A 26607-nucleotide genomic window follows, 5' to 3' on the forward strand; every position below is an offset into this window, starting at 1 on the left:
GAACACGTTCAATGTCTTCTCTAGCCCAGAAATTATCAACTAGTACCTCGGATTGCATAACTCTTAGGACCCCTGAACAATCAGTACAACAAACAACACTTTTGACCCGTTGATCCCAACTGTGCTGCAGACCAAGTTCAATAGCCAGGATCTCCGCGACAAGCTAGGTCTATAGTCTAATTAAAATGAATCATATAAGCCCTCTATTTTACGCATAATACAACCTCCACATAATGTTCATATTTAGTGGATTAAAAGAAAAATAGTTTTGGAGTCTAGGCAAACAAAAAACAGACATGCATATTTGACTTGAAATATAGATGATTAAACCAAACAAAGTTTTACAGTCAGCACATGATATACTATCATAGCCAAATGATTTTAAATCAAAACCATGCTTAGTGCATTGCAATATCCAATCTCGAATTCTGAGGGAAGTAACGTGAAAGAAGCTCTGAGGAGCACTATCGTCCGGTTGATATTAATTGAAAATCAACTCTGACTGAACTCGTCAATCGAGATGTAGGTTTGACATATCAAAAGTTCAACCATTGATAGAAAGAGATTTTTTTTAATGAAATTGAAAAATAAAAAGTAGTAATAAAATACAATCTTGTCGATCAATCTACTAATTGTATTACTTGTTTCTCTATAATACAATCAAAAGTAGACTTCGATATAATAAATAGAGGAGAAAAGAAAAAGTGATATGGATTATATTCCTAGTTTGATTGAATACGAATGGAAATAAAGAATATTAATTTGTATAAAATGGATTCATTGTAAACTTATTATTGGAGTTTGAAAAGGGTAAAAGTAGAACAAACAAAATGGCTCTTTCTCACATGGTATTTTTTTTTCCTCAGAAGAGAGGCTACAAAAAGGTGTAGAACCCACATATTTCTCTCTTCATCTTCTTTCCACTCTCACTACAAACAAGGTTGGAACCTATCACTCAACCTGAAGCCATATGCTCATTTTTTTCACAAAGTTTGGGCAAACAAACAAAACGTAAAAGTCAGGATAAAATTGACATAAAAAAAATAATGCATGTTAGAAGAACAAATAGCCTTGAGGTGAGTCTACTTCTAACTTCTAAGGTATGAAGAACACTTGAATACATTTTTTATTTTTCTCAAAACACTCTTTTACTATTAGGGGAAATTTAACGAATCCCCTGGATCATGAGGTCCAACTTCCGATTTGGTGGGACTCACTTGAATTTCACCCAATAATAGAGGGTGTTGAATGCGTTACTAGCATTTCTCTATCACTGCACAACAATAAAAATATAAATAACTTCAAACCCTTAAACGCAAACATTTGAAAAGAAAAAGATTTATCAGAATTTGGCACAAGCCAATGAATATGAAGAAGCAAAGAAGCCCAATACAAATACCTTATGATTGTATACCAGTCTACCAGTTACCCACTGATCGAAATAATTCAACTCCAAGTTCATCTGGTTTCAGATGATAGAGAAATATATTTACACAAAGAAATCTCTTGACCTATGGACACAGACATGAAAAAGTTCCAAACCCAATGACAACATAACTATCATTGCTACTGCTGATACTCAGGGTTAAATGCTAGAGCCTCTCGGTATATAAGTTCTTTCATCTGTTCCTCAGACAGAGCATGCTGTTCAAAATCAAAGCTGAAGGGAGTCATGCACACAGGTTCATCACTGATGTCATGCAGGGATGTTAGGTAGGGGTGTGCCAGTGCTTCTTCAACTGCAAAACAAAAAGCATGAAGGAATGTAAGCACTAGGTAGAATTTCAACTTATGAGTTAATCTATGACTAAATAATTTTGTACCACAGGATACATAAAAAGATACCATTAGTCGAATCTCGATTCAATAACCATGGGTAGAAACTTGCATTCAACATTTGAAGCAGAAAACAATGCTTATGATACTGGTTTGAAGCATGGTAACATGTAAATAACAAATAACAAAAGTATTGAAACTAAGCAGTGCTAAGTGCTAACCCTATTTCTAGTCAATATGGGTTGACATGTCATGTTTACAGGTTATTTTTGACATTTTCTGAAATACTGTGTACTTGCCAATTATAATTGGAAATCACAATAATTATGGACTTGAAGGTGCAACTATGAAGTACATTTTTGGTTGGCAAGGATAACAGAATTTAATATCCATTAGGCTATATAAAGTGTTGAGGCAGAAGCCCACATGATCAAGAGAGATGTCTATATAAAACACCGAATTTTTTTGTTGGGAAGCATAATTGATAAGCTGATCTCAAGAAGAAAAAAAAAAGGAAATAACTTCTCTATGGGAAGGAGAAAACAAATTTTTCAGTAGAATATATGAACAAAAGATATTGATCGATTGACTAAATGACTATATAAGTTAGCTATTTCAAAAACTCTTCATGCAGCTATTAATGTGTATAGGAGATGGGGAAGACATGGGCCCAACCGCCCAATAACAAAGGCCTGCTGGTTTATGAGGAAACAGAAGAATAACACAAAGGGGCAAGCGGTGGAAATTTCCGCTAGCAGTGAGAGGGAGAAAATATCATAGCCGAATTGGGATAGGTAGCATAGGTACACTGCATAAGGAGATTCAAGATCAAGGGGAAAAGAGAGAGGGAGAGAGAGAGGAATATGGAAAAATGGGTGATGGTATAGGGGTTGACTACACTTCTTTCGTATCAGTTTTGGTTTTATTTTCTTTCCTATAGCACTCTGTTTTTGAAAGTAATATTCTCAGCAGTGTTATTAATGGCAGATGGCGGGTTATGGTGGAAAGCCAAAAACAGGCCATATTTGACAAATACTGATAGCTATCGACCATGGCGGCTTGCTGGAACTCCACCATCATGGGGCCATGGCGGATATTTGACAAGCAGTGTTTCTCAAATAATAAAGTCAGAATCTAACCATTTCCACCATAATGGTATCAGAGCTCCTAGTCTTGACCAGTGAATGGTATCAACAAGGATGGAGAAGAAGTTGAGGTATTGGAAGGGAGGGTGGAGGATATGGATAGAGTGGCAGGAGACATAAGCAATTGATGGAGGACATGATGCAAGAGCTAAGGGCGGGTCTAGCACATTTCACTGGAGATCGTTTGGCTGGGTATGATTATGAAGATGAAGGAATGGGACTGGGGAGTAACAAGGAGCGGAGGCGCAGGTGAATAGAGGCTAGAAGTGGGTTGAAGGGAGTATAGGATGACGCTTCTGACAATGATCTAGATGGATGGTTATACAGCTCTGAGCAGTATTTTCAGATGACGAGAAGGTGACAGTGGCAGCAGTTTGTTTGGAAGATTGGTGCACTTAAAGGCTCAGCCCCCGCTTCAATGGCCCTTATGAAGTTAAGGAGAAGGTGGGACTAGTAGCATACAGGTTGGAGCTTCCCCCTGATACAAGACTCAATTTGGTCATTCATGTGTCCAACCATATGAGAGCACCATTGGTTGACACTCCAAGCCAACAAATCCTAAGTTTTTTTACTGAAGAATTGGAATTGCAGGTTGTACCTAGCGAGGTGCTGGCTATGCTGAAACTACAAGATTGCTCCAAGGAAGTCCTTGTAAAATGGAATTACCTCCCTTGATTATGACACAGGATATTTCCCGATTTCCTCCTTGAGGACAAGGTGGAACTGATTTTTATTGTTGTTGTGGGTTGATAGGCCCTTAGCACTATAGAGGAGGAAAGAAAAACAAGGGCCTCTTGGTTTATGAGAGGAAAAAGAAGAACTGAGGGAAGGAGATGGAAAATTCATTTAGCAGAGAATATAATTACCACATTGGGACAGTGACATGGGTGAAAGGTGTGAGGAGAGTCAGGGGACAAGGGGAGAGAATAGAGAGAACATTGCAGCAAAGAGGGGGGAGGGGGGATATGGAAAAACCGGTGATGGTATAGGGGGTTGACTGCATGATAGAAATCTGAATGAAGAGGTGGGCTTAGTGGTAAATGCTTCAGTGGGCCAAGAAGAGAACAGGCCCAAGGTTTGGCAAGTCTATAGGAGGAAACGGGGCAAGGCTGCTGAGGTGGCATTGGCTCAACAGAATTAGGTGTTAGTATAAAGTAACCAAGGAAAAGGGAATAAGATTATGCTGGATTGATAATTCTGTTATAGAGAGAGAGTAGCATCTCCCTCGGAGAGAACGCTCTAGAGCTTCTCTGGGTTGTTAGAGTTTTTCTAACAGCACACCTTATCACAATATCTTCTGTAATTGTCCACTTCAATCAATACAATTGCATTTCTATTCCTTCATTTCATCTTCATTACTTGTTAGCTTCCTAATATCCATCAAATTGGTCCGACCTACCGGATCAACACCGTGGAAGGAGTCTCAACAAGCTGGTAGATGCCACCGAAAATGACCGATCGAATGGAAGCTCTGGAAAACCAGATGGGAAGCGTTACGACGGCGCTGCAAGAGCTCGCTCTCCAACTGCAGCAGCAGAGCTTGACTCTCACTGAACTGAGCAAGCAAATGGGTCGAAAGGAAACGGGTCACGAAGGAGATACCCCGATAGCGGATTCACACCCCGGTGAGTCTCGCTTGGCCGGAAAGAAGGTGAAGTTGCCGGTGTTCGAAGGAGAGGATCCTGTGGCTTGGATCACGAGAGCGGAGATCTACTTCGACGTGCAGAATACGCCGGATGAGATGCGGGTGAAGTTAACGCGATTAAGTATGGAAGGATCGACGATCCATTGGTTCAATCTGTTGATGGAGACTGAGGATAATCTATCCTGGGAGAAGCTGAAACGTGCGTTGATTGCACGCTACGGAGGAAGAAGATTGGAGAACCCTTTCGAAGAGCTATCGACATTACGACAGAAACGAAGTGTAGACGAATTCGTCGAATCCTTTGAGTTGTTGTCATCGCAGGTAGGGAGGCTACCGGAGGACCAATACCTAGGATACTTCATGAGTGGGCTGAAGCCTGCGATCAGACGCCGAGTGCGCACACTTAATCCAGGAACTCGAATGGAGATGATGCGAATCGCGAAAGACGTGGAAGAGGAACTAAAGGAAGAAGACGAAGACGATGGCAAGAAAATGGTAAAGAGGAGCGGGTTCGATCGCTCGGGTCAAAGCAATTGGGCCGGGTCATCCGCCAATCGGGTTGGGCTTTTTAGTAGGGATGTGACCCGGTTCTCTAAACCAGGCGGGTCAATTCCAAGTCGCTCCATGAGTTCAGTAGGATCGACGACGAATTCAGCCGCGTCTCTGGGTTCCTCAACTCGAAAAGGAGAAAATGATCTCCGTACAGGATCATCGGAGAAGTGGAAAGGGGTCCGCAGCTTCCAGGTGGATGAAATCGCTGAGCGGAGAGCCAAGGGCTTGTGCTTCAAGTGTGGGGGAAAGTATCATCCTACCCTGCACAAGTGCCCCGAGAGATCCCTGCGTGTTCTAATCCTTGGAGACGGGGAAACCGTTGATGAAGAAGGTGAGATTGTGATGTTGGAGGGAGAACCGGAAGTGAGTGAAGAGGACGAGGCAGTGGTTGAGTACAAATTAATGGGGGTTCTGGGTCGTATGGAGGAGCATCATACGATGAAGATTGAAGGGCAGGTTGACAATGTGAACTTACTGGTGCTTATTGACAGTGGAGCTAGCCACAACTTCATCTCCCCAGCAGTCACCAATGCTCTGGGTTTGGTTATCACCCCTATAGCTTCCCGACACATCAGGTTAGGGGATGGACACAGGGTGGTTACACAGGGAGTGTGTAAGGGAATTAAGGCCAGGCTGGGGAAGATTGAGGTGGTGATTGATGCCTTGGTGTTGGAACTAGGAGGTTTGGACATGGTATTGGGGGTGTCCTGGCTGAGCACACTTGGAAAAGTGGTAATGGACTGGAAACTACTCACTATGCAATTTGTCCATGGAAATCAGGTAGTCAAGTTGCAAGGGCTAGGAGGAAAAGGGAGTAATCACAGTTTTCTACACTCATTCCTCATGGACAAGCAGTACAGAGGTGGTATGGAGTGGTGGTGGTCTCATCTGAATTCCGCAGAAGTCACCAATACTGAGGTAGAAACACCAAGAGAGCTTATGGAGACACTGGAAGAGTTTCAAGAGGTATTTAGGAGCAAGATTCAACTGCCACCAGAGAGGTCTAAGGTGCATCAGATAAAGCTTTTCCCTGAGCAGGAGACCATCAATGTGAGGCCTTATAGGTATCCTCACCATCAAAAAGAAGAGATTGAGAGGCAAGTGGCAGAGTTAATGGAGGCAGGAATCATCAGACCTAGCATGAGTGCTTATTCAAGTCCTGTGATCTTGGTAAAGAAGAAAGACAAGAGCTGGAGGATGTGTGTTGACTACAGAGCTTTAAATAAGGCCACCATTCCAGATAAGTATCCAATTCCGATAGTTGATGAGCTGCTGGATGAATTAAATGGAGCTTCAATTTTCTCTAAAATAGACCTGAAATCTGGCTATCATCAAATCAGGGTGCATGAGGATGACATAGAAAAAACTGCATTTAGAACCCATAATGGACATTATGAATACTTAGTGATGCCATTTGGGCTGATGAATGCTCCAGCTACATTTCAAGCAGTAATGAATGATATTTTCAGACCTTACTTACGGAAATTCGTGTTGGTCTTTTTTGATGATATACTAATCTATAGTAAAGACTTACCTGAACACCTCACTCATTTGAAGTTGGTACTATCTGTCTTGTTAGCTAATTGTTTTGTGGCTAATCAGACCAAATGCAAATTTGGATGTGCTTCAATTGATTATTTGGGTCATATCATCTCGGGAGCTGGCGTGGCAGTAGATCCAGAGAAAGTAAAATGCATTATGGATTGGCCTGTGCCCAAGAATGTTAAGGGAGTGAGGGGATTCTTGGGGCTGACCGGATACTACAGGAAATTCATCAAAGATTATGGGAAAATGGCTAATCCTCTCACTGAGTTGACTAAGAAGGACAGTTTTTCTTGGGGACCAGAGGCAGATAGGGCTTTTCTTCAATTAAAGAGGGTAATGACATCTCCTCCTGTCTTGATACTACCCAATTTCACTCTTCCCTTTGAAGTAGAGTGTGATGCTGCAGGGAGAGGGATTGGAGCTGTCTTAATGCAACAAAGACAACCTCTAGCTTTCTTTAGTAAAGCTTTATCAGCTGGAAACTTGGCTAAGTCAGTGTATGAAAAAGAATTAATGGCCTTGGTTTTAAGCATTCAACATTGGAGGCACTACCTATTGGGGAAAGAGTTCATAGTCTATACTGATCACAAAAGCCTTAAGCCTTTCCTGCAGCAGAAAGTTTCTTCACCAGACCAACAGTGTTGGTTAGCAAAATTACTGGGTTACCAATTTCAAGTCAAATACAAACCCGGCTTGGAAAATAAGGCTGCTGATGCCTTGTCCAGGCGCTATGATGAGGTGGAGCTGCATTCTCTGATCTCATTTCCTCTCTGGAATGACCGAAAGAGACTCTTGGAGGAGATTACCCAAGATCCCTACATCCAGGACTTGCAATCTGCAGTACAGAAAGATCCTGCAAGCAAACCTGGATTTGCAGTACAACATGGAGTTTTACTATATCATGGAAGGCTAGTCTTATCTCCTACCTCTCCTTCCATCCCATGGCTACTTGAGGAGTTTCATGGCTCACCTTCTGGGGGTCACTCTGGCTTCCTGAGGACCTATAGACGCTTGGCAACAACATTGTATTGGGTAGGAATGCAAAAGAGGGTCAGAGACTATGTCAGAGCTTGTGATGTTTGTCAAAGACACAAATACAGCGCCTTAAGCCCTGGAGGCTTGTTACAACCTCTTCCAATCCCTAATGCTGTGTGGGAAGACTTGTCTCTTGACTTCATTACAGGTCTACCCAAATCCAAGGGCTTTGAAGCAGTACTGGTGGTTGTGGACAGGCTGTCAAAATACAGTCATTTTATTCTGCTCAAGCATCCCTATACAGCCAAGTCTATTGCAGAAGTGTTTGTAAGAGAGGTGGTGCGCCTCCATGGGATTCCTAATTCAGTCATAAGTGATAGGGATCCTATTTTTGTTAGCCATTTCTGGTCTGAACTCTTTAAGCTGCAGGGGACCAAACTGAAAATGAGCTCGGCTTACCATCCGGAAACTGATGGACAAACAGAGGTCATAAACAGGTGTTTGGAAAGCTACCTGAGGTGTTTTGCTTCTGATCATCCCAAGTCTTGGTCACATTGGATTTCCTGGGCAGAATTTTGGTACAATACTACTTTTCATAGCTCAATTGGACAGACACCCTTTGAGGTAGTCTATGGAAGACAAGCACCCCCTATTGTCAAGTTCTTATCCAATGAGACTAAGGTAGCCGCTGTGGCCCTAGAGCTAAGTGAAAGAGATGAAGCCCTGCGACAGCTAAGGGGTCATTTACAGAAGGCTCAAGAACAAATGGCTATTTATGCAAATAAGAAGCGGAGGGATTTGTCCTTTGCAGTAGGAGAGTGGGTATTTCTCAAACTGAGACCCCACAGGCAGCATTCTGTGGTGAAGAGGATCAATCAGAAGCTTGCTGCCAGGTTTTATGGACCTTTTCAGATAGAGGCCAAGGTAGGAGCAGTTGCTTATAGGCTGAAGTTGCCTGCAGAGTCCAAAATCCACCCAGTTTTTCACATTTCTCTGTTAAAGAAGGCTGTGGGAAACTATCAAGTGCAGGGTCAGTTGCCAGCGGATTTGGGGGTTGATGACACCACTGATATTTACCCTGAAGTCATAGTGGGCACTAGGACTGTCAGGCTCGGGGACAGTGAAGTGCATCAGAGCTTAGTCAAGTGGAAGCATAAGTCAATGGAGGAAGTCACCTGGGAAGACAATGTCGTTCTAGCTGGTCAGTTTCCTGAATTCTGCCTTGAGGACAAGGCTGTTCCAATGGAGGGAGGAATTGATAGAAATCTGAATGAAGAGGTGGGCTTAGTGGTAAATGCTTCAGTGGGCCAAGAAGAGAACAGGCCCAAGGTTTGGCAAGTCTATAGGAGGAAACGGGGCAAGGCTGCTGAGGTGGCATTGGCTCAACAGAATTAGGTGTTAGTATAAAGTAACCAAGGAAAAGGGAATAAGATTATGCTGGATTGATAATTCTGTTATAGAGAGAGAGTAGCATCTCCCTCGGAGAGAACGCTCTAGAGCTTCTCTGGGTTGTTAGAGTTTTTCTAACAGCACACCTTATCACAATATCTTCTGTAATTGTCCACTTCAATCAATACAATTGCATTTCTATTCCTTCATTTCATCTTCATTACTTGTTAGCTTCCTAATATCCATCACTGCACTTCCTTATTGACAGTCCCGACTCCCGGGTTTATACTTTAATTTCCTAATAGCACTCTGTTTTGCGGTGTAATTTTCTTATCTATAATAAGGAGCTCAGCACCCTCATTCTAAGATAAACAGCTACTACATATTGAGACACAATAAGAGTTTGTAAGTTCAGAGCATGCAAAGATAACTACACAAAGCCAAATTAACTAAACAAAACTTGAGCCATGTTAATCGATTTTAGCGAGAGGTAAGCAAAGCATTAAGCAATATGGTTTGCAATGTGGCACATGGATAGAATATGTCCAACAGATGAAATCATGCATGATCAATTTCTGAAGGATATATAAATCAGTACAAATCTGGCAACCCAGAAGCAAAACTAAGCATTTATGGTGCAACCTTTAGATGCAATTTATCATGTGATCGATGAGAGGTGCGTTAGGTGAAACTATTTATGTCAATTAAGTGCTCATACATAAGCACTTATTAATAAGCTTATTTGATAAGTTTATTGAAATCAACTTAGAAGAGATTATATGTAGGCAGAGCTAATGTGAGAAACTAATCTAAATACACACACTACTTTTAAAAGCTTGATCAACCACATGTCTAAGACTTCAACTGCTTTATGCATCAGATAAGCTCAAATAAACTCTTCTAAACACATCCCAAAAGACTTTTAACATGTACTGACAACACCAAAAAGCATGCAAAGTATAAAGTATGCACATTGACACTATTATATCTCTAACCATGGAATACAAAGCCTCAGACAAAGAAAACATACCAGTAATCCTTTTTCTAGGATCAAAAGTCAACATTTTTTCAACAAGATCTATAGCTTCAGGGTGGACTTGCGGAAACTTCTCTTGGAAAGATTGGCGGCGGTAAGGAGGTAGTTGCCTAATGTATCTCTTAGCATTTTCATTCAGAAACCCCAAATCATCTTCTGATGGGGTGCCAATCAACTGTAAAATATGAAGATTATCAGTTATACTAATACACTGATTTCAACGCAGACTGTTGTCAAAGGTGAACTACATAGGTCATAAGTTGCTATTTTTTTAATACAACAAAGCAAATGCAGATTTTGGCATCAATTTCACCACTTTGATTAAAGGATCTGACTATACTCAATAAAATTAAACGTAACTTGAATTGTACTTCAAGACGATACAACAATTGAGTTTCAATTTGCTTTAATAATTTATTATTTCCAAATCTAGCAGGTTAATCATTTCAACCATAAAAACAAATATAAATCAATCATTCTTGAACTTATTCAAACACTGAAGGCTGCTAATTAAGTTACCTCCATAAGTAGTCGCAACTGATGAACATGATCTCTGCCAGGAAACAAAGGCTTTCGATCCATGAGTTCCATGAAAATACAACCAACAGACCACACATCAATTGCTGCTGTGTAATCAGAAGAGTTTAACAGAAGCTCTGGTGCACGGTACCATCTTGTGACAACATATTCAGTCATAAAATCAGTTTCAGAGGTGACCCTTGCCAGTCCAAAATCACATATTTTCAGGTCACAGTTGGCGTTCAGGAGAAGGTTGCTAGGTTTCAAGTCCCTGTGCAGAACATTCGCAGAATGTATGTACTTCAACCCACGGAGGATTTGATACAGAAAATACTGCACCAGAAAAGAAAAAGTTTATAATGGTTTCATGGTCAAGATTAACTAAAGCAAGAAAAATAAATAAGGTGAAAATCTTCTAATATATTCCTCAAGTCATGATGCCCAAAATGTCCTCTATAAGTATAACGAAGTATCAAGTTGGCATTTGGCATTACTACAGTGAAAGGATGTGGAAAAATGTGCTGTGGAAGTTCGTGACAGAATATAAAATGGGGGTGAAGGAACAAGAAGAAACAATTCTCCTATGGCATTCTAAATTTATATCTTCATTTAAGGCTGTATAACAGTACATGCATGAATATATAACACGTGATAATGTGAAAACATAGATATACAGTTAATACAAACACAAGCATAAACTAAAAGGTGTATATTTAAATGCATACCTGACAGTGCTCCTCTGATAATCCTTGGTTTGATCTAATGATTTGGTGAAGGTCAGTGTCCATCAATTCATATGCAATGTAAACATCATTGAATACCTCCCTTTGAGGTGGTGGCACAATATCCCTGATTGCGACAACCTACACAATGATAACAATCAGTAAACCAAATTAGCAAATGTGAGAAAAATTCCAAATGCTCGGATTTAGCATTGCCCATCACAAAGTTAACAGAACACCCTCTCTCGCCACCTCCACCCCCCTAAATGTAAGACAGGATATTTTATAATTACAGCAGTATAGCACATAGCAGGATGGTTGCTATGTAGGATTTTCTATGCAGTTTAAATAATTAATACTACATAGTATACATATTTTTTTTGAGGATTAATACTATATAGCATATACATATTTAAATGTTCAAAATGAAAAAAAAGTACTATGATGACATTCATAATTAACAAGACAAAGTCATAGGTGTCTTAAACAAAACATTTAAATACCAACAAAAGTAAAAACAACCAAGAAGTTTAAGTGCTAGAGGCTTAAACTGTTCTGTCTAAAACATAAATTTCAAATGAAAGTTTCATAAATAGGACTCATCAATTATCCTCTTCTAGGTTCTAGTCTTCCTCTTTTATCACTTTCACTACTATTATAGTTGTAGATCTCTTCCTCCACATCCTCTTCAAACCAGACCATTTTGATTAAGTTTCTGAAGAAAAACCCCAACAATGCGCTAACATTAACCTCCCTAGGTCATTTTTGGGTTATCGTTGAAATAACACTCTAACGGCCGCTATTTTTGCCTCTTAAGAATCCACAACAACTGTTACATAAACTGCAATACTATGCAACAAAACAGGAGCGGCTAAGGATTACGAGATCAACAAAATACAGGTGTTAAAAAACAGGGCATAAATTTGGGGGAGGGGGGTACTGCATCAATGATTGCAAGGATATCAAACAGAAACAGGCATTCATCATGATTTTCCTTTTGAACAGTCTTGTCGGTTGCTTATTAGTTAAATTCAGGGTTTTAAATTGTGGCGGTTGCAGAATTGCGGAAAAATGCGGGAGTTGAAACGGTCGCGATGCCGCTGCGGGGACTTCAAAACCTTTTACAATGCTGTTGCAGACCGCAATTTAAAACCCTGTTTAAATTTAAGATTGCACGTTTGGACCCAGTCTTGTCGTTTACTTAGAACCATTAGTCGTTAAATTGCACACAGTCTTGTTTGTCGTTTTCTTAGAAACGTTAGCCGTTACGTTGAAGATTCATTAATAGGCAATAAGAAATCAATGATTGCAAGGATATCAAAACAGGCATTCATCATTGATTTTACTTTTGGACACATTCATGTCATTCGCTTAAAAACGTTAGTCGTTAAATTCAAGATTGACTACATCTCGGCATTTTCAAATTACCGTTACTAGCAAAGATTGTACACCTGGTAAGCTTAAATTCAGCCACGTAACCATGATATGTAAAACTAACAGGTGCATTTTGGTCTAAGTGTCCCCTAAGATGTATACACACCCCACTATTGACCAAATATTAATCTTTCAATAGCTTCCAAACAGAGAATGTTTCATAGCTGAAAACAACCACATTTTATGGAAAAATGGTTAATTGACATTGAAGCAAACAATCACACAAATCCGGATCCAATTAACAGGTGAATCTCAAACCTGTATGGAAAGATTACACAGGACAAAGCATATCCAATCCATACAAAAGACAAAATGAGACACAAATAAACAAAAAAGCAATCACCACTCACTAACGTTTTCATGATCCATGTGGCGAAGCAGCTTGATCTCACGGAGAGTCCTCTTGGCATCAATCTTGTTGTCAAATGCATTGGCAATCTTCTTGATAGCAACATGCTCATTTGTCTCCGAGTTCAAAGCAGAACTATTCACACAAACAACAAAACCAAAAGAAAATTCCATTTTCCAATCCCAACACCAACAAAAAAAAAAGAATCAATTTTTCTCATCAAGAAAACATAAAAAAACAAACTTTGATGTTGATTTGATATCCAAAGCGAGAAAGAGAAAAAGGGTTGAAGGGGAATGATGTACCAGACGATGCCGTAAGCTCCTTTGCCGATGGGCATGATGGGTGGCTTGTATTTGGCGGTGACTTCAAATATGTTACCGAATATGTTGTATTGGATGAACCTGCCACCATGGCTGAGAGTCGCCGGAATATTCTCGATCCCCATCGCCACCGCCGGCTGCTGATGATGTGGGTCAGGCTGCGGCGGCGGTGCCGCATCAGACATGTCGGTATCAGCAAGCGGTGCACCTCCTCCTCCTTCCATTCTCCCTTCTCTTCTTCAATGGGTTGGTTTCTTCAATGAGAGAGAGAGAGAGAGAGAGTTGCTACTGCAATGAATAATGAAACAAGAACATGAGTTATGATGATGATGATGATGATGATGTTGGAAATGGAGTTGTTAAGGTTAGAGAAGTAAAAGAAGAAGAAGAAGAAGAAGAATAGAAGAACCTGATTTTGGTCAAACAGATCTGTATGTATGAATGAAGTATCTCTCTCTTCCCCAACTCCTCCTGCAAATGCAATTGCAAACCAAAAACTGACATCTCTCTCCACCTTTTATTCACTTGTTTTTCATCATTTCCTAGGCACTTTTTCTCTTTTTTTTAGTATAATTAATTTTTCTTATTATGGATAAGTGTTAATCAATCAATGTGTTTGTTTGGCTTTCATTTCATGTGATGACATTATTATTCATTAAAATCATTTTATTGATTAGTAATGTACTTGTGTTTTTGAAATTTTAAAAAATGGTAAATGCTTTTAATTTCATTGAGATAATTATTTTTTCTATAGTACGTATATAAATACCAGTTAAAAATAATGTGAATGGATTTTCATTACACTCCCTAAATAGAGTGTGCGGTGCAATAATACATTTATACTGGGCCTAACAAATATTGAAAGGTAATTATATTTTTTAAAGCAAAATAAATGTTGAAGATTTAGGTTTTGGTATGTATGTAATTCTTTTTATTAATTTCTACTTTTATGTAGAGGTCGGAAAAATAACAAATTAGGCTTTACTAGCTAGCTTTTCTTAAAGTAACTTTATACAATGCCAACTTTTTATTAATGTGTATTGATATGAATGAAATTAAGGAGTTGAAATACTTTGTTTTAAGGTTTAATAGCACTTTTGGTCCCCCACGAATGTAAAATGTGCAAACAAGGTCCCTAAACTTTAAAAATAGCATACTGCATCCCCGACGTTATCCTCCGTTAACAGTTTTGGTCCCTAAGCATTTTTCCGTTAAAAAACTAACGGTTTCTAAGGGCAAATACGTAATTAAACCAAATAAAATTAATTACAAAATATAAAACAAATAAAACCCCAGAAACTTCATCATCTTAATCTTCTTCTTCTATCATGTTCTATCATTTTCTCCTTCACTTAACCCCAAATCCCAGAAAATAAAAAATAAAAAAATCTAAAATTCAAAATCATCTTCATCGTTTTTGTCTCGTAATTCTTTTTTCTTCTCAATCTCTACCATCTTCTTCATCTCCTAATGATCTTTCTTCTTCTAATACCCAAAAAAAAAAAAACAGAACTTGCGCCCCATACCATCTTCTTCCTCAATCTTCTTCCTCAATCTTCTTCCTCTCTTTTACAACCTCAAAAACCAACAAACATTAACTCAATCTCATCAGAACCAAACAACCCATCCCAGGGACCAAATCTAACAAACTCTAAACCCAAATCCCCAACCTTCAATCAAACCGATCCTGAAATCCATACCCTCTCCTCTCAAAAAAGATTAAAACTTTACTGAATAATCTTGGTCTCAAACCGTCGTGATGAATTTGGAGGTTGAATGCAAGGTGTGCATCGAAGGATCGATGTGAGGAGAATAATGGGTTTGATGGTGGGAAAGGAAGAAACTTTGGGGGTTTTATTCTGAGATAAATGTTGTGGAGATATGTTCTTTTTGCCCTGATTTGAAGTGTTTTGGGTCAGATCTGTTCTTTTTGCTCAAACCGTGAAACCCAGATCTAAGTTTTGGTTCTCTTCATTTTCTGGATTCCATGTTTGTTTCTAATTGGGATTTCTTTCTGGTTTTGTTGATTTGAAACTAACTAATTTCATTTACATTACATCAATTGGATCTCCTCTGTTGATTTTGGGAAGTGAAAAAGATTAGATTGAAAGAAGGTGAAGAAAATATTAAAGAAGATGAAGAAGAGGATGAATTTTTCTGGAAAATCCAGAAACCGTTAGTTTTTTGACAGAAAAATGCCCGGGGACCAAAACTGTTAACAGAGGATAACGTCGGGGATGCAGTATGCTATTTTTGAAGTTTAGGGATCTCGTTTGCACATTTCACATTCGTGGGGGACCAAAAGTGCTATTAAGCCTTGTTTTAACATCTCCTAATGCTAAAAGGACCTTCATCATAAATTAGACAAACTTGACCATTTCACATTCAATGTGCTTTGGAGTGAGTGCAGTATAAATTTATTTTGTTTTTTTTCTAAAGCACAGACTTATATATAGTACTCCTATTCACTATTCAATTCGATCATAAATTTATAAAAAAATATAATGTTGAAATAAATTCTTATGTATTGTGTGTTATTAATTTCTCAAATATTTGGTGAAGGTGTTGCGATTGAACTTTCAAATTTGTTTCATTATAATAGTATTAAAGATATTGAAAATATACTTGTATATTTTGAAAATGGATTTCGCTTCATTGCTTGCTTGTGGGGATTTGGAAATGGAGGAACAACATGGTCTTTGAGAATGCTCCTTGGCCCTTCCACGAGGCGTGGCGGCGGATTTGCCATGAACATGATGACATTATGAGGTTTATGGATGCTAATGATGACCTTGAGGACGAAAATTGGATGGGGAGAAGATGGAAACCGCTGCCAAAGGGGAAGGTGAATCTGTGTGTCAACGACAGCTTTAGTCAAGGGGATGGTTGCATGGGCTCGGTGGTTTAATTCGAGATTCGCAAGGGTAGTGTCTGGTCAGTTTCCATGCGTTTTAGCTAGCGGGATATGATTTGCAGCGTGGGATCGTGGATTTAGAGACATCATTTGTAATGTGGATTGCAGTGGTCTGTTGCGAGCATTGCAGTATGAGGTAAGTCGCCAGTTTATGCCTATACTTAACGATATCTGCGAGTTGATGAGCCGAAGGTGGACTGTTGCTTTGATTAACATGAGTAGAGAATGTATTATGTAATGAGCCAGCAGATTGGCTAGCCAGGAAAGGAGCTTCGTCGCCATTAATGCCCTTGTGTCTGCTGGAAGAACCTCCCATGGTCTTAGAGATCCTTATTATGAGGGATCGTTTTGCTGTTTTTTTATTTTTTTCTTTGTCGTTGGTTTTCCGATATATAAGAAAAAAATATTTTGAAAGGATGAAGTTGCAAGAATGTAAGGCGATTGGATTATCAGAATTTTGTATGGAAGGAGAAGTGAAACCAATTTTCCTGCAAGAGAGGCGTGAGAATGGGAAAGGGGGAAGAATTATCGGTAAAATACACCAATGCTCGTTCTTAATTCATGTTTTTTGTGAAGAACACCCTATCATGTTTATTGTGCTATCACCATTAGTATTGTGCTCTCACGTGAATCGAATTCCTCTTTTATACAAATGTTGTTACTATCCTCAATTTGTTTCTTCTTTTCCTTTCCTTTTCCCATTAGATTATTTGTTTCTCTTGTTGTCATTTGAACTTGATCATCATCGTATCATTTTTTATATGATAATTATGTCAATCCACAATATTGTGTTTATTTCTTTATAAGTGACGTTTATTTTTTTATCTTTTTATTATACCTGAGTCTTTATATTTGGGAAAGATCTCTATATATTTGAATAGTAATAATGTATACATTTCCTTTTTATGTATTCCTAAAGGACACCCCCTTTTTTGTTAAAAATAAAATTGAATAGTAATAATGTGTACATTTCCTTCTGATGACAAAGTTGTTACCTCCATAATTTTGTTAAAAATAAAATTTTCTTTAGCATAACACCCCCTTTTTTTCTCTTTTCGAAATAATGTTCATAAAAACTCCTTTTGACAGAAATTGTTGTTGTCACATGAGGAAATGATGTATTTCCTCCTCAGAACCAGATAAAATTTGATACACAATTTTTTGGATTCAATTAATTTTTTATTTAATTTTAATTATAGAAATATATTTCAATTCGGCAGAGTTTTTTGAGGAAAGTTTTTATTCCCTTTGAAGGCTTTTTACTAGCCATATTTTCCCATGCATGCGGTACATGCATACGTACCGGTTGTTGACTTACATGGCGGTACATGCATACGTACCCTAGGAATCATTGATAACATGAAGTTGTTGACTTCTTCTACACTATTTAGAGTTGGGACAAGGATTGCTCTTTGTTCATTATATTAATGGTTTTCCGAATAAGGCGCAATATTTGGATAAGCAAAATTGACTAATGCAGCAAATGGTCTTCACACTGGCCAATCAACAAATCCGAAGGAATCTCAATCATTAATCATTGAAGAACCCATTCTGCAAATTCCCTTATTTCCTCAGGCGAAGAAGATGCAGCATTTTGTTATCTCATGTTGGAAGTTAATTTCATTACTTTGCAAAATGGTCGTCATATCCCAACTGACTTGCATCTATTATCCCATTATTATACTCTCGATCATCTTCCATTAGACCTAAAGCTTCGCATGCATCGTGGAACGTTGAATAAACAACACCATTGAAGGTCCTTAAGCTTTCAAAATTGACTTAAAGTGAAATGTTGATTTTCCATGGAAGATGTTATATAAATTAAACACAAAATGTACTTCTAATATGAGAGCAAATTAATCTGAAATGTTGATTTTCCATGGAAGAGGTTATATAAATTAACCTACTTATGTATATCTTCATGCATAGCACCCCTTGTGCTACTATGAATACAAATGATTGGCTTATAAAAAAAAACTTATGTAGCTTCATTACGTGCTGCTCTTCGAAATTTATTCACACCTAATGTAAGTCGTTAGGCAACCACCCTTTAGATATTTATTCTAAACACCTTTGGTTGATGATCAAAAGAGATTCCATTGAGGTATGGAAATGGAAAAATAACATATATTAGTGTTTTGAGATGAATTATTTTCTCATTTTCATACTTTTTAACGGTAATGTATCAGGTTGAGTAAGAGCAAATTAGACAACAAATCACGAAAATATGAAATACCACATGCATGCACTATACTCTCGTGTTTTCAACAGTTTCCAAATATCTTTACATAGAGTTTGTTCTTTCTACCAATGGCCAATAAATCATATAATGGTTTAAAAAATTACAATTATAAGTGGAGTGGTTTGGATTGCAGCCCACGCAATGTTCTACCATGTGAATGCAGGCAAAACATAAGATGGATATGCATCATATTTCGTTGCAAGTGATTCAACAGAAGATGAATTTGCAACTTCTCCAAAACCATGGAGTCCAAGTTCAGTTGCATGAATCCCACCAGTGATAAAAATTGATTTTATCCCAGCAGCATTAGCACCCTTTATATCATGATGGAGAGAATCACCAACAGCAATGCAGTCGGAAACATCTGTGCCAGCCATGGCCATGGCTGACTTGTAGATTATCTGATCAATCTCAATAGTTACGGATACTATCCACAACATGGAATAAGGATGGATATGCAAATGCAACAGGAGATGATATGTTGAGATCCACAAAGATGTTAATCACGTTATCAATTACATAAATATGTTACTTGCTAGCAACATATCTGCATTAATTGTTTTTTGGCAGTGATCTGATAAATTTTAATGCTAGTTACTGGACACAACTTAGCTTAACTTGATACCATAAAACCATGAATTTACTTTTTTTGCATGTTCAGACTTAAGAGTACTACAAGCACAATGTGCACACTTGTAATAACCAAAAGCAATAACTAAAGAATCCTTGAGGGATCAAACATGCAATTTAATCACTTCAAAAGTTGAGACTTGCCTTGTGCACCAGATAATAAAGCCAACTAAGGAGTAAATTGACAAGCATATGAGCTGAATATGTATTCTTACTTGTACCGTTGTGTGCATTTAATCTAAGAGTCTAATAGCATGTTTGGATCAATTTATTTTTCTTCAGAATCAATTATGGCACAAAGAAGCTACTCATAGAAGTTTTTTCCCAAAATTGATTTTGGATTTAGATTTAAGAATGAATTAATTGTAGTTTGTAGAGGGATTTCCAAATATGCATATGCATTAAGTAATAAAATCTTGGGTTGCACACAGGAGAAAACAACTATCAAAATTGAATTAATTTGCACAGAAATGGTTTCATCACCTCATCAGGTTTGCCCATCCATTTCACTTCACCCCCAAGCTTCTCATATTTAGCTGCTAGTGTACCTAGTAAAGTTAAAAATACACCCAAAAAATGGTGTAAGGTGAAACTGGATAGAAGGAAAAAGGAACTCAATCAAGAAACAGGAACAAGTACAATTCTTAAACATGTGACATGGTCATGATAACAATGTGTTTTAATAAACTTATGCTGTAACTTTGGCTGAAAAAGTAACTTATAATTACTATTTAGGTGCTACTCTTTAAGATTTGGTGCAAAAGAGAAAGAAGAAGGCAGAGGAAATTCACCAGGCATCACACGCAATTCTCTTGCTTCAACAGTTACATAATCAGGATTGGCTACCACCATAGGAATTCTTTTGGCAGCGCAAAGCTCCAATATTCTTTCAAGGTCTTCAAGTTTCATTGAACGTGCATTCCCGTTGGCATCCCCCAATGCTTCAGTGCCATGAGCCAAAACAAACTCAGCTTCTTCAACTTTCTCCACAACTTGCAAGTCTAAGCCCTAAAATTTATTCAAATAGGGTAAAATTTTAGTACCCATGATGTAAATTATTTTTGGGAGAATCATCTTTATGTGTAAAACAATTCCTTTACACACCCCAGACTTGAGATAATTGAAAATAATTTGACTGTGACTTGGATAAAAACGAAAAAGGCCTCAGTAACCTAGTCCAAATCAAACTCCTCAATTCTTTGAACACCTTAAATTAGTTAGAAGGAAGGAAGCCATCATCACCAGAATAATTGGATCCACTTTGCTCCTTACTTTACCAAGAAATCAATTACTCCATGAATCATGCCATCTTAAATAGTACAGGACAACAACATATAGGAAGTAGCAATTGAATATAGCGAACATATGATTCAAGCAAGCTAAGACGCATTGTTGCTCTACACACCTCAAGAGATATTGCTCCACGGCCACTCCAGGTGAAATGAATACAAGACCTTCCCAATGCTGCAAACCAAAGATCATCTCGCCTGTTCAAAGCACAATTTATAAGAAGAGTGAAAATGCAGAAACACATAATGATACAATTAGAACCAATGATTGAACATGGACCAAAATGCATCTGTTGGACACATTAACATGTTCTTGCAAGCAGTAAGCCACAAGCAGTAGATGTAACAGAAAAAATTACAGTTTGAATTAAATTAAACATTGCAAAGAAACAAGACCTAGGATGCGGCGTTTAAGTAAACAACTTAATAAACACGTATGGCAAAAAGTACTAATCTAATAAGCACTAATTCCTAATTTGAGAAACGGGTTAAAGGTAGATAGATATATGCCTCGTCTGGAAGAGCTTATTTGAGTTTATCTTATGACATAAGCATTTATGCAAGTGTTTGAGAAAACTTATGGCCTATCTATAAACTGGTTTTAGCTTATTTTCATAAGCTAATTAATAAGAGCTTATGTTTACCTATAATCTATTTTCAGCTTATTCCATTAAGTTCCTCAAATCAGTAAGTGTTTGTGCTATAAGCGCTTAATTAAACTGTTCACTCAAATGCAGAAACGCTTATTCATAGTTAATCCGAGCAACTTATGAAAATAAGCTCCCTACATATAAAAGTCATAAACTATTTACATAAGCTCTCTCAAACACTTGCTTAAGCATTTACGGCTATGCTATAAGATAAACTCAAATAACCTCTTCGAAAATGGGACTTTAACAAGAGAAGACAACGAATACGGGTATCCGAATAAACTTAAAAGCAACCTTTGCAAGTACTGATGAGTGAGTTCTCCACTAGTGATGGCTCCAAGAAAAAGAGAAGCATCAAAGCCAAGGCTCTTGACTTTTTCAAGAGTAACCGATGAGCGCCTTGAGGAGTTGCTTATAATAACCATCTTAGCACCCGTCTTTGCTATACTTTCTACTAAGAAAATCAAAAATTAATCAAAACACAACCATTAATTAGAATTCAGCATAACATCATAGGATTTGAAACAAGACATACATACATACATACATACATACATACATACATACATACATACATACATACATGTTGAAATTGCAGCAGGATAAGGTTGTTTTCCATCGTGGAGAACTCCAAATTGATCCAAAAGCCATACCTGTAAAGAGAAGGAGCATTAGCATATCGATGGTGTAGAGAATCGTTGAATGACAAGTGAGAATCAATCAATGCATCGTGCCTTGAAACGACGCGTTTCGGCGAGTTGCCGGAGACCGGTCAAGGGCTGGAACTGAAGTGGATGACTGTGGATGGGAGAAGCAGAGCATTTCGGAATCATTCTGTCTTATGCATATAGTGCTTCCATTAATCAATTTTGAAGTCTTGACACTTACTCAATTGAGTAACACTATTCATTTTTATTTGAGTTTTTTTTTTGTTCAAATTGATTTAAGGGACCCTTGATTTAATTACATGAGAAATTTTGGAAAAAACACTAGGCCTGTTTGGCCCAATTTATTTTGATGACTATTAGGTAGAGCAATCAATTTGCCCCATGGTCCCGGGGTCAGCCCACTAGGTCCTGAGGCGTTTTAGTCCACTAAAGATGTAAGTTACGACAGAGTCAACCAGTGTTATCAAATATCCGCTATGGTAGTTTCTCATGACGGTTTTTTTGGCTTTCTGCTATGGCCAATATCCCGCCATATGGCTCAATATTCCGTAATATTACGTCATATTCCACCATTATTTGTCATGTATGACGGGATTTTGGTCTTCCACCATCCGCAATTAACAACACTGGGGTCAGCCCCAGAACCGTTCTACACCATATTATTTTCATTTTTCATAGTTGATCAAAATATTGAAAAAATAATAATTGATAAAAAAACATTTAGTTTTATAATATGATTTTAACTATTGAATTGACAAAAATTATTAATTTCCAAATTCTACCCAGAACCCTAATTCCAAAGCTCCGACTTGCTCGATTAATGTCCTATCAAAAAATGGGACTATGGGAGTTTGCACTTTTTTTTTTTTTACTATATTTAATTATTTATAGTACATTTTAAGTTTTCAACCTTATTTTTTACATTTTTTATTAAAAAAAATTCAAATGACCAAATCATAAAGAATTATGAACAAAACAATTCCCTCTTTTATTACGACAATTCCCCATTTTACAAAAAAAGATTATGCTTGGATATTAAGTTAGTTTAGATTGGGTTTTTTTTTTTTTTGACAAATTAGATAGGGTTGTTATTATCGACCAAAAAAATGATTGTGTTTGTTTATTTTGAAATCAAATCTAAAACCTAATAAATCCGATAAAAGATTTGATTCGTTCCAATTTTAACTTGTCTAATATATTTCTTGATTGCTTTATTTTTCCGCATTTTGCTGGGTCTATTGATAAATAGTATCTTGATAGAAAGAAATTAATAGCGCTGCGTACAGAGCATTTTATTGGTTTTCTCTCAGTGTTTAGTGCTGTTTACTCATTCATTAGCAAGAATTGAATATGGCAAATTTAATGGAGATTGATAAGGCTAGAGGGAAGCATTCTTATGCAGTTTCACAAACACTGTTTGAGTTAGACATCAAGTATGTTCCAATCAAGCCTATTGGAAAAGGTGCTTATGGCGTAGTGTGCTCTTCCATCAATAGTGAGACTGATGAGAAAGTTGCAATCAAGAAGATTGGTAATGTGTTTGAAAATTGCACTGATGCTATGAGAGTTCTGAGGGAGATGATGCTGCTTAGACACATTCATCATGAGAATGTGATTGCTTTGAAAGATGTTATGATCCCAGACAAGAGAACAAGTTTCAAGGATGTCTACTTGGTCTATCAACTCATGGACACAGATCTTCATCACGTTATCAAGTCCTCTCAGCCACTCTCCAATGATCATTGCCAATTTTTCATGTTTCAGGTACTAGCTAGCTTTTTTCAATAATCCTTTACACTCTCCTAGATTTTTAATTTTCTTAAAAATATATATTTTTTTTTAGAGATTCTAAGAAAAGTATAAGCTAATAAGCTTATTTGTGTTTGCATAGAACAATAGACTTTTTAAAGAAAAAAAGCTGAAACAAACTCCCCTCTCAATGATGCTTTTGCTTATTTTTGATTGAGTCTAATCATAATTGTTAGAGTCCCACATTGGCTAGAGATGTGGCCAAGCAATTGCTTATATATGGTTGTGTAAACCTTAACTCTTGAGCTAGCTTTTGGGTTGAGTTAGGCCTCCTTCATGGTATCATTGAGCAGGTTCAGATCCCCTCTTCAAATCTGACCTAATTTTTATTTAATTTCCTAATTCTTCCTCCAAACCCACCCCCAGCCGCTGCCCCTCTCTCCTTGCAGCCTCCACGCCGGCGCCGTCGCAGTGCTCCTCTCTATCTAACACCGCCGCCGCCGCCTCAGGCCTCCTTCATGGTATCAGAGCCAATGGTTGTTTGACCATGGGCCTGGGTCGCTATCCTAGATCCATTTGTTGTGGAGACCTCCCATATTTGGGTCACCCGTTTCATTCCACGCTCCAGATGTTCTACACTGGGCGTGAGGGGGTGTGTTAGAGTCCCACATTGGCTAGAGATGTGGCCAAGCAATTGCTTATATATGGTTGTGCAAACCTTAACTCTTGAGCTAACTTTTGGGTTGAGTTAGGCCTCCTTCAATAATTAAACTGTTATTAATGCAGCTGCTTCAAGGTCTTGAATATCTTCACTCTGCAAAGATTCTTCATCGTGACCTGAAGCCTGGGAATCTGCTTGTGAATGCCAATTGTGACTTGAAGATATGTGACTTCGGGCTTGCAAGAACCAAAAGATTTGATGGCGAGTTCATGACAGAGTATGTTGTTACTCGATGGTATCGCGCACCAGAACTTCTGTTATGCAGTGATGATTATGGAACTTCTGTTGATATGTGGTCTGTAGGATGCATTTTTGCTGAGATTCTTGGTAGAAAGCCTATCTTCACTGGAACTGATTGCCTCAATCAACTGAAACTAATCATAAGCATTATCGGAACCCAGGATGAATCTGATCTTGACTTTATTGATAATCCGAGATCGAGGAGTTTCATCGAATCACTTCCCTATAGAAGGGGCATAGAGTTCTCTCAGCTATATCCACAAGCTGATCCATTGGCAATTGATTTGCTGCAAAGATTGCTTGTATTTCACCCAGCTAAAAGAATCACTGCCTCAGAAGCACTTCAACATCCATATTTTGCTGGTATATTTGATCCAATGCGTGAGCCTCCTGCTCAGGTTCCCATCAAAATTGACATAGTTGAAAGTAGGAAAGAAGAGATTATTAGGGAAATGATGTGGAATGAGATGCTTCATTATCATCCTCCTGAAGCAGTATCTGCTTAAGATGATTCTGTAATTGGTCTCGATGTTCTATTTCTATTTACCTAGAGAAAGTGTAATCATAAGGAGGACTTAGCTACCCGATCTTGTACTAGTATAAGATTGTTCCATACAAATGGTAATTTGTATATATCATCCATGCCTTGTTTTGGTCTTTGATTAAATTCCCATTATGAACTATTCAAATAATGCGTTTGGTTGTTCTCCAATTTCCACATTATTTACAAGTTGGCCTTTCATTTTCAATTAAAAAGCTTCAAAAGGAAAGAAAAAAAAAGTAGCACAACAAATAGCTTCCATGAAATGCTCAACCTGTGTAAATATGTAGCATCTTAGTTTCTTTTTCCAACTATATCCGCATGTTTCCAGATTTTGACTTATTTTGAAACATTAGATGAAAGTTTCGTCTGTCATTTAGTCGTGTCAAATAGCTTTGCTACGAAAGAAAAGGTAGGCGAAACGGTCGTATTCCATCAAAAAATAATAGTAGTCCAGCAATAATATATTAACCATGATGAGTAGGTGACATTGTGATGCAGCGTGCGTCCACACACACTGCATCACATTGGAAGGGTTAACAGCTGAACAAGAAGCTATTCTTCAGGTGCAGGAGGTGGTGCTTCTTGAGGTGCAGGAGGTAGCTCTTTATTAATGGACTTCCCCTTCTCTCTTAGCTTGGCTATTGATTCTTTCATGGCCTCTTTTCTCTTCTTGCTAGCCATTACTTTTGCCTGAACACCACTCACATTTGGATCCTTTTTCTCTTTTGGTGGCGGTGGCGGAGGCCTTTTTGAAGCACCCATTGCACTTTGCTCATCACCCCAACCCAACCCCAAAACTACCGCACCACTTAAACCCACCAGTGCCCTGCATACAACATTGCAATACCAAAACATTATCATCCATCTAGTTCTTACCCTGCTTGCTTGCAGTTTTTACTCTAAACATGGAAGTGTTACTATCTTGCTAAGATGGCTCAACTATTAATAATAAGAATTTAAAAACATCAACCATTGCAAGTAATGCAGCTGCTTTTATAGAGATATATGTACCTGCGACGAAGGAAGTGGCCATCTTGGTGGGCAACGCAGCACACTCTTGAAGCTTGAAAGCACCCATTTTTCCAAGAATGGGGGGAGGACCTCTTCTGGGGCCTTGTGGAGAGAGCTGTTGCAGCAGTTGTGGTAGCTGGTGTCAGCAAATGAGCCATGCTTTGATTGGTTTCTAACTCTGAATGGAGAAAACACAGAAGCAACGACAAATACGCAGTGTGAAAATGTTTCAGTAGCGTAGAGATCTACAGGTGGATATTGTTTGAAGAAATGTGATTTGATAGTGGAAATTCATTGGCTCATTCCGGATAAGGTTCCATCACTTTGTCTAATGTGGACCCTCCTCACACCTTTGGCCTATGCTTTGTATTTATGGCTTATATTTTTGGCATAGAAATGCAACGTGTGAGAGCTCTTAAAAGATCAATAACCATATCCACGCTATCCATTCTCCCACAAGAAGATTCTGAAGGAATAAAAAGGGCATATATAGGGAATCAACCAGTGCTTGATCTTGTACACAAAAATAAAAGGGAGAT

The 26607-nt window shown here is 38.2% G+C and overlaps 4 protein-coding genes across 9 annotated transcripts; 1 reads left to right on the plus strand and 3 right to left on the minus strand.

The window, feature by feature from the left end:
* Window positions 1-1322: 1322 nt before the first annotated feature.
* Window positions 1323-13978, minus strand: LOC130715020 (mitogen-activated protein kinase homolog MMK1). The gene is made up of 7 exons (XM_057565015.1): window positions 13820-13978; window positions 13393-13698; window positions 13093-13222; window positions 11308-11445; window positions 10583-10915; window positions 10058-10238; window positions 1323-1739 (listed from the first exon to the last, which is right to left on the minus strand). The coding sequence occupies exons 2-7, from the start codon at window positions 13632-13634 to the stop codon at window positions 1567-1569; spliced, it is 1197 nt and encodes a 398-aa protein (XP_057420998.1). The 5' UTR covers window positions 13635-13698; window positions 13820-13978; the 3' UTR covers window positions 1323-1566.
* Window positions 13979-18529: 4551 nt separating this feature from the next.
* Window positions 18530-22027, minus strand: LOC130715157 (uncharacterized). Of its 6 annotated transcripts, none has more exons than XM_057565215.1 (7): window positions 21870-22027; window positions 21719-21788; window positions 21430-21589; window positions 20602-20683; window positions 19988-20204; window positions 19680-19744; window positions 18530-18967 (listed from the first exon to the last, which is right to left on the minus strand). In XM_057565215.1, exons 1-7 carry the CDS (start codon window positions 21966-21968, stop codon window positions 18713-18715), a joined length of 948 nt encoding a protein of 315 aa, XP_057421198.1. In that variant the 5' UTR covers window positions 21969-22027; the 3' UTR covers window positions 18530-18712. The 6 variants fall into 6 exon arrangements, with proteins under 6 accessions (XP_057421198.1, XP_057421199.1, XP_057421197.1 ...); XM_057565216.1 differs by having other exon boundaries at window positions 21711-21788; XM_057565214.1 differs by having other exon boundaries at window positions 21707-21788.
* Window positions 22028-23153: 1126 nt separating this feature from the next.
* On the plus strand, window positions 23154-25256 carry LOC130710641 (mitogen-activated protein kinase 7-like). Its single transcript, XM_057559968.1, has 2 exons — window positions 23154-23567; window positions 24339-25256. The coding sequence occupies exons 1-2, from the start codon at window positions 23154-23156 to the stop codon at window positions 25017-25019; spliced, it is 1095 nt and encodes a 364-aa protein (XP_057415951.1). The 3' UTR covers window positions 25020-25256.
* Window positions 25257-25467: 211 nt separating this feature from the next.
* LOC130710640 (uncharacterized) lies at window positions 25468-26503 on the minus strand. Its single transcript, XM_057559967.1, has 2 exons — window positions 26069-26503; window positions 25468-25883 (listed from the first exon to the last, which is right to left on the minus strand). The coding sequence occupies exons 1-2, from the start codon at window positions 26224-26226 to the stop codon at window positions 25610-25612; spliced, it is 432 nt and encodes a 143-aa protein (XP_057415950.1). The 5' UTR covers window positions 26227-26503; the 3' UTR covers window positions 25468-25609.
* Between the last annotated feature and the right edge of the window lie 104 nt (window positions 26504-26607).

The sequence above is a fragment of the Lotus japonicus genome, chromosome 4, assembly GCF_012489685.1.
Source record: "Lotus japonicus ecotype B-129 chromosome 4, LjGifu_v1.2".
NCBI lineage: Eukaryota > Viridiplantae > Streptophyta > Magnoliopsida > Fabales > Fabaceae > Lotus > Lotus japonicus.

What these genes read in the sequence shown, in the direction of transcription:
- LOC130710640 (XM_057559967.1), bottom strand. Translation starts at nt 26,226, where the DNA reads ATGGCTCATTTGCTGACACCAGCTACCACAACTGCTGCAACAGCTCTC. An exon ending in GGCCACTTCCTTCGTCGCAG is followed by an intron (nt 25,884 to 26,068) that starts GTACATATATCT and finishes TGTTGTATGCAG; the next exon opens with GGCACTGGTGGGTTTAAGTG.
- LOC130710641 (XM_057559968.1), top strand. Translation starts at nt 23,154, where the DNA reads ATGGCAAATTTAATGGAGATTGATAAGGCTAGAGGGAAGCATTCTTAT. An exon ending in GCCAATTTTTCATGTTTCAG is followed by an intron (nt 23,568 to 24,338) that starts GTACTAGCTAGC and finishes TTATTAATGCAG; the next exon opens with CTGCTTCAAGGTCTTGAATA.
- LOC130715157 (XM_057565214.1), bottom strand. Translation starts at nt 21,968, where the DNA reads ATGATTCCGAAATGCTCTGCTTCTCCCATCCACAGTCATCCACTTCAG. An exon ending in CCGAAACGCGTCGTTTCAAG is followed by an intron (nt 21,789 to 21,869) that starts GCACGATGCATT and finishes TTCTCTTTACAG; the next exon opens with GTATGGCTTTTGGATCAATT. An exon ending in ACTCATCAGTACTTGCAAAG is followed by an intron (nt 20,684 to 21,429) that starts GTTGCTTTTAAG and finishes TGCTTTGAACAG; the next exon opens with GCGAGATGATCTTTGGTTTG.
- LOC130715020 (XM_057565015.1), bottom strand. Translation starts at nt 13,634, where the DNA reads ATGGAAGGAGGAGGAGGTGCACCGCTTGCTGATACCGACATGTCTGAT. An exon ending in AGTTGCGACTACTTATGGAG is followed by an intron (nt 10,239 to 10,582) that starts GTAACTTAATTA and finishes CATATTTTACAG; the next exon opens with TTGATTGGCACCCCATCAGA. An exon ending in TCCTAGAAAAAGGATTACTG is followed by an intron (nt 1,740 to 10,057) that starts GTATGTTTTCTT and finishes TTTGTTTTGCAG; the next exon opens with TTGAAGAAGCACTGGCACAC.